This window comes from Trichosurus vulpecula, chromosome 4 (assembly GCF_011100635.1).
Source record: "Trichosurus vulpecula isolate mTriVul1 chromosome 4, mTriVul1.pri, whole genome shotgun sequence".
Taxonomy (NCBI): domain Eukaryota; kingdom Metazoa; phylum Chordata; class Mammalia; order Diprotodontia; family Phalangeridae; genus Trichosurus; species Trichosurus vulpecula.
The window spans coordinates 223,110,406-223,126,948 of record NC_050576.1 but is presented as its reverse complement, the minus strand read 5'-3'; the positions used below and the strand labels follow the sequence as shown (position 1 = coordinate 223,126,948).

Here is a 16,543-nt window from a genome sequence, read left to right as displayed (position 1 = left end):
GGTTCGGGGAAGCTGATGAGCTGGAGCTTCTCGGCATCCTACTGGGTAGTACGCGTGCAGGTAGAGACAGGACTGGGCGGAGAAGGAACCGCTCCTTCCAGGCGGCAGCAGCAGCAGGCATCTGCACACACGACCCCTCAGCGGGACTCCCAGCCCCGTGGGAGAATCCACAGAAACCCACCCGCGACCGACTTCCCCGGACGGACCCAACCTGACCCGCGTACTATAAACTTCCCCGGAGGCAGAGGCGGCCGGCAGCATGAAGAAGTCCTCGGGTTCAGGTGAGCGCAGAGGCTGGTGCCAAAGCGGAGAGAGAGAGAGAGAGAAAGAGAGAGAGAGAGAATAAAAGTTGATTTGCCAAATTGGAGCCAGCTGCTTCTTTAGCAACAAGGCCAGGGGCAGTCAGCCAGAGAGTCTAGCAAGTCCCCAAGGCGAGGACGTAGGTAGGCGCTAGCTTTTCTTTGGAACAGGAAGCGAAGTGAAACTCATTAATCCCGGGAAAAGGCTGTTGGCTCGAGAAATTTACGGTGGATGGATGGATAAATGAATGAGTGAATGAATGAATGAAAAAGCTCTGTACTAAACTCTGAGCTTGCAAATAGAAACTCAAGACTGTCTTTGCTCTAAGGGAGTTTACATTCCAATTGGGGTAAACAGTATGCTTTGGAAGTTTCCTCTGCAAATCTGATGGAAATACACCTTTTTTTTTTTTTTTTAAAGGAAAGTGACAGGCATGTTGGAGCAAAGTGCTTGAGGCTCCCAGGTGTCCAAAAGTGACGCTGGGAGCTGATTCAGAAACCTCTGATTAATGCTTAACTTCCTTACTTTTTGCTTGAAGCCATTCGGGGCTACAGGAGCCCGGCAGCTCGGTGGATGGCCCTGTGGCTTGGTATCTCTTACTACCTAGTTGCTTTTGGTGTTTGTGAGTTGTACCGAACAGACGCAGTTCCTTGACTCCTTTTTTATTCGTCTCCGCCCTACCTTTCCCTGCCCTCAAGCCCCCAAGTTTTTATTCCTTCTCCATGGTACAGTGACTACAGTCTAGAACACCTAGGTTTGAATCCCATCTCAGGAATTGGCTCTTGGCAAATCTCTTAACTTCTCTGCTCTTCAGTTTCTCCTTCTGTAAAATGGATTATAATATGCACCAGCTTCATAGGGTTGTTGTAAAGATCAGATGAGATAATATGTACAAAACACTTTGAAAATCTTAAAGTAATATGTGTTGGCTACTATACTTATTATTCTTTATAGCAATTATTCCTAATAATCTTTAGTTCTTAATATTTGGTCAGAGCCCTGTCTGTCCTGCTAAAGTCTTGGTAGGGCTCTGTCTCTAGGATCATGTAAGCGATTGTATTCATTTTCCATGACTTTTGTCACAATAATGCATAGCAAAAAAAAAAAAATCTACTGTAACTGGAGAAGTTGAAAATTGCAGACACCATCTTGGGACACTTCTAAGGTAGTCTGGACCTCTTATATATGTAGGGGTTGGAAAACTTGAGCTCCCTGGAAGAGAAGGGACTAAGGTTACACAAAAGTAAGGAGCTCCCTGGAGCCATAGAATTTCAGAGGGGAGAAGGAGGCCTGGTGATGTGCCAGGAGGAATATCTTTTAATATTACTTTTTCACAAATTCACATGTTTTATTTAGTTTTGATAGATCTTTGGTTTCATCAATGTAGGTCTACTAATCTCTCAAATTACCTCACGATCATCCATACACAACTTTCAGTCTTGTGAGATTCTTGTCTATGTTTTTCAACCAATCTTCCTTATATATGATCCACTTTGCAAACTACAGAGTTTTCTCCTGATTATTTGAATATATTTTGGGGACCTGTGTAGCATTTGGGCTCTTCAGCCCTTATCTTTCGTTCTGGGTATGTGACAGACACCCCCCTTTCAAGTTATCTATCCAGCAATAACATCCGTTTCAATACCTCTTCAGCACAAATTATCGTTGGTTAATGCCAGGCAACCTTTTGCACCATGCATATTTATTTCCATTGATCTTTGTAACTTGTAATGTAGATTCTTCTGAGAATATTGGTATTAAAGGTATTAAAGAAACAGGCACATATATTTAGCTCAAATGATGTGTGTGTATACATAATATATATATGCCTATATATCTATATCTATATATGTGCACACATTTTTCAGATCTTGCCTAGAGTCCACAATTGTTTTGTCTTAGTTCTACTCCTTAAGACCATGTCTAAAGGGTCATAACATTTTGCACTCAGAATGGAAAGATGGGAAAATGGTCACACAAAGAAATCAAAGTGACGGTTTTCATGGCCAGTAAGCAAGTAACAGTCTTAAAAGACACTTACCTTCTCAATTTTAATCCTTGCTTTACTCTCATTTTAAACTGAGTTGATGCTGATGGAACCCCAGTCCCTCATAAATTCATCCTTTTTCATGCTAACATAATAAACGTTTATCCTTACTACTGCACTGAATATACTACTCATACTTCCCATGAATTAGTTTTTATGGTGAGAGTTATTGAGCTCCAGAACTGTAGAGATGAATGGGACCTTGAAAAATCATTTGGCCTATTGCTGCCATATTGCAGTGCCCTCATATTTGTCTTTTTTTAGGTTTTTTTTTTTTGTTGTTGTCAAAGGGAACCAAGAGGAAGAACAAGGAGGTGAATTTGGAACCGCCTCTGACAAACACCTTCCTCGGGCACTTACTTTGGAAACTGAACTTCCAGCCTCCTTGATGTGAGTCTAGGACAAAACCAGGCAACAGCACCCTTTTCTCCCCCCAACTCCCATCCCCCTATCCCATACACAAAATCCGTTCCAAGGAATAACGAGTGAACTAGTTTTGATTTGATGTGAGGGGGTACCCAGGTGGTATCTGCCAGAGTTCTGCATTTGTCTTCCCTCCCTTTACGTGCTCCAGATGGTTGTATGTATTGCTACTGTCCTAGGTTCTCTTTGCTGAATAGTAAGTATCTCCTGGGAAACTGTGTTTGCTCTTGGAGTCACCTTCTCATGCTTTGATTATGGCCTTTGGTCCTTTGCCAAAGTGGTGAGATTAGGCTGATAGAGGTCACTAGGTCCTTGGCCTTCCACCAGGAAATTTTGAATACCTAATGACTTGATTTCAAAGCTTTGCTGTTTCTTAGCCTGGGACTTAACTAAGAGGGAGGGAAACCCTCTTTTGCACTTCATATCTCTTGTGTCCTCCCCCCACACTCCTCCCCCCCCCCACACTGTACCCTCAGTCTCTAGTCTCTCCTCAAAGAAAAAAACCCATGCACAAATTAAATGAAAAAAAACCATTTATAACAGGTAGAAGTGTTTTTCTTTTTTTAACAACTTAAGAACCCTTCCGTGTAAATCCAACATCCGTGGCTCCTTGTGTTTACCTAAAGGGTCCCAAGTAGGGGAAGTCTCTCAGGTTGGGGATAAGGAGGAGGAATTGTTTCCATTTTATTCAAGAATTGGCTGTGGTCCAAGGTATGCTGGGTCGTTTCATTGTAGATAACTGGGTGTTACAGGGGAGGTTAGGCTGAAGCCTGGAAATAGGGCTTTACTTTCTGCTGAGGAGGCCCCTAAGACCCCATTGAAAGAGCCTTTGGACTCTTCTGTTGCCTGTTCTACTCTTAGAGTGAAATGACCAGTGAAGTCCCCAGTGAAATGACATCTTGCCCCTAAGCAACCCTCTCAAAGTGAAATGAAGAAACCTAGCAAAGGGCATGAAAATTCTTGAAAATTCCAAGGTAATTAGAAGTATAAATATTTTCATTTTTTTTATTCTGATTTTGACAAACCAATATTTTTATATACAAAAAAGAGAAAACAAGTATTGTATATGATACCTTGAATCTCTATTACATAGAGCTGATTTATTCAGTATATACTAAATTCAGCATATTATTTCTGAAACTATCCTGCTTGACTTGTCCTTAGACCCTCCTTCATTTCTCTTCTGTGCATTTAAAAAATGCTTCATTGACATTTTTTTGGAGGGGGGAGCATAGCTACCACTGCTCCCTTATATTCTCCACAATTACTCCCACACTGAAGAAAAGAAGAAATGATGGCACTTACAACAAGTTAGAATAGTCAAGCAAAACAAGTCCACACTTTGATCCTGTCTGAAAAACATACATCTTATTCTGTACTTATAGTCCACCTTCTTCAGCAGTCCTATAGACTTGTGGTTGGTTATGGCGTTGCTCAAAGTTCTTCAGTGTTTCAAAGCTGTTTTTCTTTTTAATATTGTAGTCAATGTATAAATTGTTCTCATGATTCTGCTTACTATATATTGGTTCATAGAAGTCTTCATAGGTTTATCTTTATCTTGTTCTAAAGCCTTTTATAATTTCTTATGATGTAATAATATTCCATTACATTCCAATAATATTCCATTACATTCATATGCTTTGTTCAGCTATCCCCAATTAATGGGCACTACTGAAATTTTCAATTCTTTGTTACAACAAAATTGCTGCCCTAAATATTTTGTATATACTGTTCTGTTCTCTCTCTTTTTGATCTCTTTGGGGTACAGACTTATTAGTGATATTGCTAGGTCAAAGAAAATGCATAGTTTAGTGACTTTGTGATACTTGTAAATTGCTTTCCCGAATGGCTGGATCAATTTATAACCCCACCAAGAGAGCATTAGTGCGACTATCCTCCCCATGTCCTCTCCAAAAACTATTTTCCATTTTTGTCCTCCTAGCCAATCTTTGGGTAAAATGGAACTTCACAGTTGTTTTATTTTACATTTCTCTTATTATTAGTAAATTAGAGCATCTTTTCATATGGTTGTCGATAGCTTGGATCTCTTCGTTAGAGAACTTCTTGTTCATACTCTTTGACCAAAAATCTGTGGGGAGATTAGCTCTTATTTTTAGATATTTGGATCTGGTGCTTATATATCTTGTATGCCAGATCTTTATTAGAAACTTGCTGGAAAATTTCCCCCCAGTTAACTGTTTGCTTTCTAATTTTAACAGCATCGATTTTGTTTGTTCTTAAAGCTCTTCAAGTTTATATAATCAAAATTGTCCGTTTTTACTCCTGTAATTCTTTTTATCCTGTGTTTCCTACCTAGGGGTATGCTGGAGGCAATTCAAACCAATCTTCACTAGCTTATGGTTAAATTTTCACTGTGGGCATTTACCCTTCAGAATTATGCTACAAAGCAGGGCTTGATTTATTGTTTTGTTGATTTTCTAAGCTTAAGAAAATGATAGAGAAAATGTTAATAATTCAGATTAAATTTAAAAGTATGTTGTGGATACTTTGGTGGGGAGCGTGTTTGATAGGAGAACTGGTAGTTAAACATTTATCAGCATATCTCTGCTCTTACCACAGATGAGGAGGTTCTGGAATCATAAATCAGCCTTGGGTATTTTTTTTTGAGGCAATCAGGGTTAAGTGACTTGCCCAGGGTCACACAGCTAGCAAATGTCTGAGTCTGAATTCAAACTCAGATCCCCCTGACTCCAGGGCCAGTGCTCTATCCACTGCATCACCTAGCTGCCCCAGCCTTGAGTATTAATCAACACATTAATTGAACCCCTAGTATGTTGCTCTGTGTTGTGATTTGGTACTGGAGGATGGTGGAGAGGGCAGGGGATGGAAGTATAGTATAGTTCATATCATTAGAGGAAAGGAGATCACTTTCTACTTGAGATCAGACCCATTCATAAAAAATTAACCAACAATTAAGCAACATAGTTTTGTGTTAAAATTATATCTTGTTCTGGACCCCCTGACTATCCTCTACCCCCACCCCTTTCTCATTAGTATAGTAAGTTTATAAGTAGCCAGTATAAAGAGCCAATAGCAGGAAGTAAGATTGTAAAAGGGAACCTAGACCAGCCCAAAGACCAAAGGAGTATAATTTGCAAATTATATCATATATTAACTAAAAATCACTTCCAGAGACTATGTACTAAATAGTCATCTAGGAGAAGCCATCTAGGCTTTTTTGTCAGGGCCTTTTGGTCCTATGATATGTAAACCTCAGACAACTTTCAGGTATCTGCAGTAAGACCAGTAGAACCCCAAATGTTGCTGATAACTTTGAGATAATGTGGATGTCAGTGGACTAACCCCAAGGTGGCACAGATAAGAGTTAGTCTGTCTCCCACCAAAATCCTATAAAAATGATATCTAAAATTCCTGCCCCCACCCCCACCCTAGTTTTCTTCCATCTCTATCTAGGTCGGTGCCGATGGGTGCTCCCAACTCTAATCCATGATTATGTGAGTGATTCTCTTTGCCTCTCTACATCCCCATTGATCTTCCCCTTGCTGCCTGCCTTTCCCTACCACCCTGTGCTTGTCCCCACACCCTCTCCCTCCATACTCCCATTCGTGATATTTGTTTCCATATTTTCTGTGCTGTTTTCCCCTGCACCCTCTACGTCTTATTAAAGTGTGGTTGAAGACTTATTCCCTGCTACCATCATGGTTTTTCTTGGCAAGTATCCAAAGGACCTGGTGTGCTTGCCCCCATTTCATAATTCCATAAATTAAGTGGCAATTCAGTTTGAATTCCAGCTTTAGAAGTTACCAATAACTGTATTTTTACCCCCGTAAAGCTTACAGCGGGGTAGGGATAAGACAGGAAACAAAGGTAACTATTATATACATTACATGTTGATTGATTGATAAGTGCATTAGCTGCTTCCCTGTTTCCTAAATGGGCTCCTCACCACTGTAGTGTCTGTGAATGTCGCACTCATCCCTGTGTCCTTGGTTCACTTGGACCCCTTAGTTTTCTTATAACTAAGCTCCATGAGGGACAGTGGGTGTTATACCTTAAATACTTGAGCCTGCTTCCAAATTAAGGTTTACCTGGTGACCCAGAACTCCTTAGTAAACTCTTGTTTCCACTCAGCCTCTGAAGTGAGGGCTTTTTATAGGAAGAGGAAATACATCTTCACAAAATGCCTCTCTGATGAGCTAACTTCTGAGGCAGATGTTTGAGTCACAGAATTGGGCTTGAACACAATCATTTCTTCCTCCTCTCTTTCTTCTCCTTTCCCTCCCTCACCTTTTCAGCAGCTTTCTTATCTCAAGTCCCAGCCTGTTTCAGCTCTAGCTCAGCACAAAATTTCTGGCCTCAGACACACTCAAAGGTACATAACATGCAGTTGGTCTGCCTGGCACATGGCTCCTTCCTGAGACTTTTTTTTAGCTGATCCCCACCTTTTCCTCAGGGACTTCAGTTTTTTTTTTGTTTGTTTTGTTTTTATATAGGTTTGTCTTGCTTGAATAGCCCTCCTCCATTATCTAGCATAGCCCGTGTTCCCAGGCTGACTCTGAGTTAGGAAAACTTACATTCATTGTCATAGTTTGCTCTTTCCCTTCCCTCCTTCCTGAAAGCTTCAGACTTTTCCTGCTGCTGAAAGCTTCCTGGGCCACTTGTGCACCATTACTTTTACAATAGGAATGTAAGGCCACAAATCTGGAAGGCTAGGGTGACTTGACTGTACTCATTTCAGTAATTCTTTCTTAGGCATGACCTCTCACATCCAGGTTAGATACTACCAAGTACAACGACTGATATTGGGCCACCATTCTGGGAGCTGAAATTTTGACTGTCTGTTTGTTCATCTCATATGAGGACAGATTGACACAGCTGCAAATGAGGGCTTGAAGATTTACCTGGGTAGATTGAGCTTGAAGCAAGCCGGCAGTCAGTACCCATGAGGAAGAGGCATGCATTTTCTCAGCAATCCCTCTCTCTGACTCTGACAGTCTGCCCTCCCTACGAGACTCACATAGCTATCCAATAGAGATTTCCATAGATCTATGCCTGGGATGTAGGAGTGTGTTTATAGTCAGTGTGGCATAAGGCTTCTAGGTTTGATTAAGAGACATTTTGATGAAGAAGAGCATGCCTACCTAGTAGGTCATTCCTGGCAATAAAGAGGGAGAGGTAGTTCTCCCTGTTCTAGCTTCTCCTTATTGGAAGTCTTCTGTTCTAGGAGGGGTATCCTAGAAGCTCTTAAACTGAAGATTCCATTGTACGTGTTTGAGGGGTTGTAGGACAGAGGTGAGGTATCACTTGATATTTCAAACATAAAAATCATATAGTAGGAAGGATCCTTAGAACTTAGAACCTTTAGGACTTAGAATCTTGGAGCTCAATGAGGGCAGAGAACACTTTTTATCTAAATTGTGTATCCTCCCTAATGCTTAGCATAGGGATCTGCACACAGTTGGTATTTGATAAATGTTCATGGAGAGAGGTAGTGTGGAAAAGTAGATGAAAACCTGGCATCCGAGTCAGGAAGAACTAGGTTCAAGTCTTGCCTCTTACACATGCACAGTGGTCACTAAGTGACCCTGGGTGAATGACTTAATTTTTCAGTGCAAGGCAAGTTTCTAAATTGTGGAACAGTTGCTAATCTACCTTGGTAGAGAGAGTTGGCTAATTAAGAGTTCTCTATGCTGATGAAATCAGTCTAAGGGGGAAAAAAGTGAATGAATAAATTCTCTATAGAGTGAAGTACCTTCACCCCTGCCCCCAATTTGTGAAGCTCAGGGTAGACTTTTAAAGAATTGTCTGAAATGACTCACACTGGCATGTAATTTTGATATTGCACACATAATTACAGTCTGCAGTCAGATAAGGACTCTTTAGAATCACATTGACCTTCTAATGGAAGCAGTTGGCTCTCTTCTCAAATCTTCGTCCAGACAAGGAAGCCTAGGGAAAAGATGTGATTTGCCCAGTCACATAGGTTAGTGATAAAGATAGAACCAGAACTCAGGGCTCAGCCTAAGACTCGTTCTACATCCTGATTTCCCTTAGCTTTTTTTTTTTTGTGGGGGTGGGGAGTGGGGTGGCAAAGGTGTCAAGACCTGTGATTTCTTCAGTGTAGGGAAGTTCTGGCATGGAGACTCCCTTCACTGATATGAATTTGCAACTGGCTTGTAATTTATAGTTTTAAAGAGTTGCTTGGGACACAGTATGTGCCAGAAGCAGCGCTCAAACCTGGGTCATTGCTACGCCAAGGCTTATCCTCAGTACCCTGTCAATACTATGTATATAACTCTTGTTTATGGGAATTATAACCTTGGAAATTGTTTGTGCCTGTCGCTATCATCACCATTGGCTAGGATTTATGAAGCATCTGCTAGGCTCAAGGCCCTGTTTGAAGTTTGTTTTGCAGAGAACACAGAGATGGGATCCTCATCCCTCTAAAAAAAGTGAGATTCAGTAAATCTGTCCAGGGAGGTGTTGGGCCAGAACATGCCACTGCAGTAATTGGGTCACTATAGAGGTCACTATTCTGCAAACACTGACACAGCTGTCAGGTCAGGGAGAAGCACACATTGGCTTTTGACAGTCATGGATTTAGAACTGAAAAGGACCCCAGAGGTTATTGATATCCAACAACAGAATTATAGGTAGGTAGATATAGGTGTACACACACACACACACACACACACACACACACACACACACACACATTTCTCTCTCTTTTTTTTTTGGTGGTAGAGGAGGCAATTGAGGTGAGGTGACCTGCCCAGGGTCACACAGCTAGGAAGTATCTGAGGCTGCATTTGAACTCAAGTTCTCCTAACTCCAGGGTGAGTGCTGTATCCACTGTGCCATCTAGCTGCCCCAACATATGTTTTTAAACTACTTACTCTGCATAGAGTGCTGTATTAGGTTCTAGGGCTGAGGGATATAGTGTAGGGACCAGACCTGTGATTTCATTGGTATAGGGAACTATATCATAGATGTGAAGAAACTCCCTCTCCTAAAGCAAGTTAGTACCTTCTCTGCAACTTCTGGTCTTAGAGAATTTCTTAGAGTCTGAGAAATTAATAGACTTGCTCAGGCAGGCTATGCGGAGAGAGGTGGCTAGATGATTCAGTGGAGAGAGTGCTGGGAAGACTTGAGTTCAAATGTGGCCTGAGATATTGACTAGTAAGCTGACCCCAGACAAGCCACTTAACTTCTGTTTTCTTCCATTCTCTCAAATGTAAAATGGGGGTCATAATAGCACCCACCTCCCAGGGTTCTGATGAGGTCTAAATGAGACGATATTGGTAAAGTCCTTAGCTCAGTGCATGACACAGAAAAGGCACTTCACAATGCTTTTCCCTACCTTCCCTCCATAGTCATATGACCAGTATGTGTCAGAAGTAGAGCATGAAGGAAATTCTTCCTGGCTTCCAGGCCAGCTCTCTATCCAGCACTTTGCATCTCAGGCTGTAATTTAGAAATAAAAAAGGCAAGGTCTCTGCCTGAAATCTAATAGGGGGAATATAACACTAATACAACATGGATTCATGTTAAATGCAGAAGAGACCTACAAACAGGGCATAATGTAAGGTTGGAGAAAGGGAAGATAGTTTCTGTTGGGAGAGGAATCTGAGAGAGCTCCATGGAGGAAGTGATATTTGAGCTGAGTCTCAACGCTTTCTTCAGGATAGGATTTAAGTGAGGGAAATGTGCAAAGCCATGCATGTCAGGGCAAGAGGTCTGGATTTCATTTTATGGGTAGTGGTGGAACCATGGAAGGGTTTTTGGTAGGGTGCCTGGCATCTTAGAAGGATAGGTCACCTGGGGACATCTAGTTCAACACAAATCATTTTACAGTCAGGTAAACTGAGGCTGGGGGATGTTAAGTGACTTGCTCTAGGTCACACAGCTAGTAAGAGTTAGAGATAGGATTTGAATCCAAGTCCTCTGACACACACAAGACCAAGTACCTTTTTTTTTCTGCTCTTACCACACTGTTTTCTGATTTGCTTAACTGGATCAATGGAAACTAATCCATCTTGTTGACAACCTTCTAAGATTTGCTTTCAGGTAACAATCTTTCAAGTAATAGGACCCCAATCATATAAAACTGGAGAATCTCTGAGTTGAAAGAGACCTTAGAGCTCACCTAATCCAAGCCCTACCAAGTGAGATAATATTTGTAAAGCCTTAGCACCATGCCTGGCACCTAGTAGGTGCTTAATGAATGCTTATTTCCTTTCCCCCCCATAGCATGAATCCTTGCTACAGCATTCCTTTTAAAATATTTTTATATACTTGATTAAATATTTCCCAAATACATGTAAAAATTTTAACAATCATTTTTTAAAAATTTGAGTTCCAAATTCTTTCCCTCCTGACCCCTCTCCTTCCTTGAGAAGGTAAGCAATTTGATATTGATTATACATGTGAAGTCATCCGGTTAAAACATTTCTAAATGGTGGGTATCTAGACTCTGCTGGAATACCTCCAGTGACAGGAAACTCCCTACCTAACAAAGCAGCTCATTCCATCTTGGACTGCTGTAATTGTCAGGAAATTTGTTCCTGTTTGCACTAAGACCTGCTTCCCTGTAACTGGGCATGTTTGCATCTTCACTTCAGGGAGAGTTTAGGACAGCTCTGCATTTTAGTTTGTGTTTCATTACAGAGCTCCTTCCTTCTAGCCCTCTTACTTTCTCACAGAAGAGTCAAGTGAGAAGAGGCCTCAGAGGTCAACTAGTCCATTCTGCAGTTGACCATGAATCCCTTCTAGAATATCCCTGACAAGTAGTTATCCGGCCTCTGCTTGAAAACCTCCAGTGAGATAGAACCCGATACCTCCTGAGACTGCCATTGCCATGTTTGGAGAGGAGCCTAAATCTGCCTTTCTGTAACTTCCATCTACTGATCCTGCCCTCTAGGGATGAGCAGAACAAATCTAAAACTTCCGGACATCCGTTCTAATACCTGAAGATAGCTATCACACTCCCCCTAATTCTTCTCTTCTGTAGTTTAAGCATCCATGATCCTTTCACCTGATCTGTGCTATGCATGATCTCCAGTCTCCTCCTCGCCTTCCAGATGTGGAATATTCCAGGGCAGAATACGATAGAATTGATACTTCTCATGCCCTGGATACCAGGCCTTTCAGTGTAGCCTGAAGTTGTGACAGCTGTTTGTGGTATTCATGGAACACTGATATTGAGAGGTACACAGTCTACCAAGCTTAAATAAGACCAGGTGTTCCTAAGCTTGGAGTCTGTGAACTTAAAAAAAAAAAAATATATATATATATATATATATATATATATATATGTATATATATTGTGATAACCTTATTTCAGTAGTGTTTATTTCCTTTGTAATCTTATGTATTTTATTTTATACATTTAAATTTTATACATTACTTTGAGAAGAGTATATTCTTCACCAGGCTGCCAGAAGGATCCATGACACAGTAAAAGGTTAAGAACTCCTGCCTTAAATCATCCTCTAATTTCCTAGATTGAGAGTTGGGAGGAACCTCAGTGGTCATTTATCTAATGCCTTCCTTACACAGATGGGAAAAGTGGGGCCCAGAGAAGGTAAATCATTTGCCTTGACCTTAGGGTCACTTAGGTTGGAGCTAGGATTTGAATCTAGCTCCTCTAAGTCAAATACAGTGTTCTTTCCACTAGGCCACAAAGATCTTTTTCATAGCCTTTTTGTGTCCCAGATTAATTTCTTTCTACCTTCCTAATAGCATTGAGCAGCAATGGTCAGAGTGCTGTCTTCTGTTTTCAAGAGCTGTGGGTTTGATTTTCAATTTGTATTCAAATTCTTGTTCACCTATAGCCTAACTGCTCTCAGGTTGGGGTCCCAAGGGCCTCTGCTAATTGACACGGCTGCTTTAGAAGAACTGGAGAAGATTCCAGGTAAATGGCCTATTGGAGGCTGGGTAACAAGTCTCTATTGTTATAATACCAAACTGACCTGGTTTACTTAAGTGTGAGTATTAGCAACACAGAAGCTTCCAGGTGGAGGAAGAGAAAGGGAGCAGTAGCTTGGAGTTCCCAGCCTCAGATGACATGGTGGCCATTTAGCTCAGTTTGTCTCCAGGGAAGTGCTTAAATGGAGGACTTCAGAGGATGCTTAGATCTGGGAGAAAGGCAGCAGGGAGTAATGAGCTGCCTACCAGTTCAGGCACTGTGCTATTCTGGGGATTCAAAGAAAGGCAAATCCAGTAGCTCTCTACTACCTCCAAGATCAAATATAAAATCCTCTGTATTTTAGATCCCTTCTTACCTAGTGCCTTAAACAGTTTTGGGATTTTTTTTGTTGTTTTGTTTCTGTTTTTTACATTTTACCTCTGCCCACGTGTTCTGCAATCCAGTGACACTGCCCTCCTTGCTGTTCCTCACACAAAGACAATCGATCTCCTAACTCAGCATTTTCCCAGATTGTCCCCAGTTCCTCCAATTCTCTTGCTTTTCATCCTTAGTCTCTTACGCATTTCTGGATTCCTTCAAGTTCCAGCTGAAGTCTCACCTTCTACAAGAAGCCTTTCCCAATCCCCCTTCATGCTAGTACTTTCCTTCTGAGATCACCTCAATCTATCATTTATATACCTTGTTTCTAAATAGTTGTTTTTATGTTGTCTCCCATGTGAGCTGCTTGAGAACAGAAGAAAGAAAGGGGTTCAGAGAATCAGAAGTTCACTCTGCATCATTTCATATAAACTTTCCTAGGCTTTTCTCAAACCATCCCTTTCATCATTTCTTATAGTCATTTAAAAAATTTTATCAATTTCTGCCTCTCTCTTTTCTCTCTCCATCAAGTGGTTAGTTCCAAACCTCCTCTTCTTTTTCCTCCTCTGCTACAACTTTTTATGTTTGTTTTTTTCTGAGCCTTCTTATAAGACATGTTTCTTTGCTTTGTTCCTCTCATTAATTCTCTTCCCTTTCAGTCTCTTCTGGAATTATATTCTCTTATCCATAGTCTCTAACCTGATTTGTTCTTCTTTAATCCCTCTGTGTTCCTAACAGGAGTGAAAGTTTCTGAAGTACCAGGTTTGAGCTCCCTCTTCTAACCAATTTCCATGTTATTGCCATCATAAATTTTGCCTGGTGGTCCCTTTTATTCTGCTGTATCCCATTCTTAGAAGTTTCAGTTTGGGAGGAAACTGTCATGGTGGATAATAGCATTGCACCATGATCAAAATTATCCTGTGTCCCAAATTGTATAGTTCCATTCTACTCCTTGCCCTTCCCAAGATTATTCCCCTTCCAATTGGCCATCTCATTTCTGACTCCTTGTCTTTCCCCTCCTCCCCCACCTAACCCCTCACATTTTGAATGCGAGTTGCCTAGAGGAAGTTGCTCATCCATTCTTCTGGGCCAGAATGTTGTCCATGGAGGCGCAGTACTATGAGAAGGTGGTCTCATAGTTCACCATCCCCCTACCTAGACTAAGCCCATTATGAGGTCCCCATCTCTTATCAAAATCATCCATCTCTTTTCCCAATGGAAGTGCTCTTCAGTAGGACTCCCTCACTGGGCTGAGACTCCCTCTCTTGACCTCTCTTTTGAGGGACATCAATCCCTCTCTTTTGCTGCCTTTCCCATTCTGCAGCTCTTCTTGCTGAGAGTCTGTGGTAGTCATTATCCCTTCACTTTTCACCCATGGATTCAATAAAGGTACATTACCTATTTCCCCATATCCCCTGCCTCCCTCTCTAATTTAGGTATCTCCCATTCTGGAATTCTGTCTTATGAAATACAATAACTAGGGGAGTTGTGTTTATTCCATGGTTTTTTAAGTTTTGCTCCTAGGGACTGTTCTTTGCTCTTTTCCTAGATGTAACACCACCAGTGTGGGGACAGGCAGAAACAGGCCTAGAGATGGAAACAGGATGCCTGTTGCTCAGAGGGAGAGTTGGGAACCAGGGTTGGGGTAGGGAGAGGGGCAGAACACTGCCTTCCCAAGTAGTTTCCACTCCACCAAACACAGGGAACCCCCACTCTTGGCACCATGACATCTGCTGTCAGAGGCCCATGATTCCAGCTTCCAGGTCATGATGCTGCAACAGTATGGAACATGAACCTTCCAAGGGCAGAGTAGCACTTCTGCAGTGTCATTATTGTGGTGGACAGCCTCAAATTCCAGGGCCTCAATGGCATCTTGGCAGCATATTCCCTCCTTATTTCTTCATGATCAATCAATTCTTCCTTAATCCCTGTCCAGAGCTATAGGGTTTATTTGAAATAAGCACGTAATTCTGTCATGGAGTTAATAGTTCCCACTAACTACACAGTACTAGAATTGTGGCCTACCTTCTCCTCTCCTGGAATTTGCTGTCCTGGACATTGTCAACCACTTGACTACTACCTTCTATTTCCAAATGGAGCATATGGTGGAAAAATGCAACAATATCTTGAGGCCCAAGATTGGCCTGATGGATGATGGAGTTAATAGAGTGAATAGATTGACGGCTCATCTCCACCGAGTTTCCTCTCCCACCTGCTGGAAACCACAGCCAACCCTCAAACCCACACCACCATCCCCTCATCCATAAACAGTGAAGCTCAAATTCCTCCTTGATCAAGACTGTGAGTTCCTTGAATTAAAGGCAGATTAGAAGAAGGATGAGGGTGTGTCAGACAGTGTGTCAACATTAACATTATCAACGTGAAATTGATACTGGAAGTAACACAGGCTCACACCTACAGGAGGCTTGGGGTAAGGGAGGGTTGGCCTTGGAGGGGTCCTTGGCATTACAGAGAATAGTGTGTTCCTCATAAATAGGGTAAGTGAAACTATTGAAGTCCCAGATGAGGGAGTGACAAAGGTCTGCTACAGCCTGACAGAAGACACAGAAGGGAAGGAGAGGGTCTGTTCTTGTTTCCAGGAGGTCAGTTAGGTGAAGGAATCACCCTTGGGCTGGGAGATGAGGCCCCAAAAGCAGCCACAATGATCTATGATGATGAAATTAGTGGGAGCTTGGTGGGGAATTAGGGGCCTTTTATGCCAGGAAGTTGCCAGCCTGGAAACTCATTGACATATCAAGTACCTACAGGAGTTTTTGGGCATGGAAAAGCTGGTGTTCCACATGAGGGCTCAGCTCTTCATCTTCATGTGCCTTCAGTGTGGGAAGAGGTCACACCATAGCAGCAACCTCAGTCACATGAATTTCTAAAGTATTAAGTCACCCTTCTGTGGCATTTGTGGCAAATGGTTCATATGGAAATCTACCCTGCATGATGCCAACCTGCCCTCTGGGGCTCAGCCCAAACTTACTTTCTGTGTTGTGTATTTTGTCCACAATCTCACCATTCACAGCTCCCTTGAGGAGAAGTGTGGCAAGAGAATCTCCTTGATGCCAGGGTGTTGAAGCTCACTTCCCTACTCTACCAGCTAGGGAGGGCATGGGGCAAGGTGAGAATTCTGGAAAGAGAGCTGTAGGAAAGGGAAATTGTCAGCTTTTCTGTTTCCTGGGAGAGTGAAATGTATATCCTGGGAATAAAGGCTGGGGAGTTACACAAGAGCATCTACTCTGCTCTTCATTAATGTGATAAGAAGTTGCTGAGGGATTATTGAAACTTTCAGTGGAATAAAGAGAAAGAGAAGGTGTCTGTATTCTGGGTTGAGAGAACCCAGAGGAAAGAGAAAAGTCTCTTTTCTGGAAGAGGTTGGTTATGGGAATTGGGGGTTGGTGATGCTGGATGTAGGTTGTAAAAAGGGGAGTAAGATGTTTTTGTTTTCCCTTAGGGTAAGAAAACTAGAGACAATACTCCATCCAATGAATGGAATAGGG

The 16,543-nt window shown here is 41.9% G+C and overlaps 1 protein-coding gene across 1 annotated transcript in view; it reads left to right on the top strand.

Moving 5' to 3' along the window:
- SEPTIN9 (septin 9) overlaps nucleotides 1-16,543 on the top strand; it is a 344,886-nt gene continuing 328,343 nt past the window's right edge. The window contains exon 1 of the mRNA XM_036753227.1: nucleotides 1-281. Coding sequence (XP_036609122.1) covers nucleotides 260-281 — 22 coding nt within the window. The 5' untranslated portion in view covers nucleotides 1-259. The remainder of the gene's footprint in view (nucleotides 282-16,543) is intronic.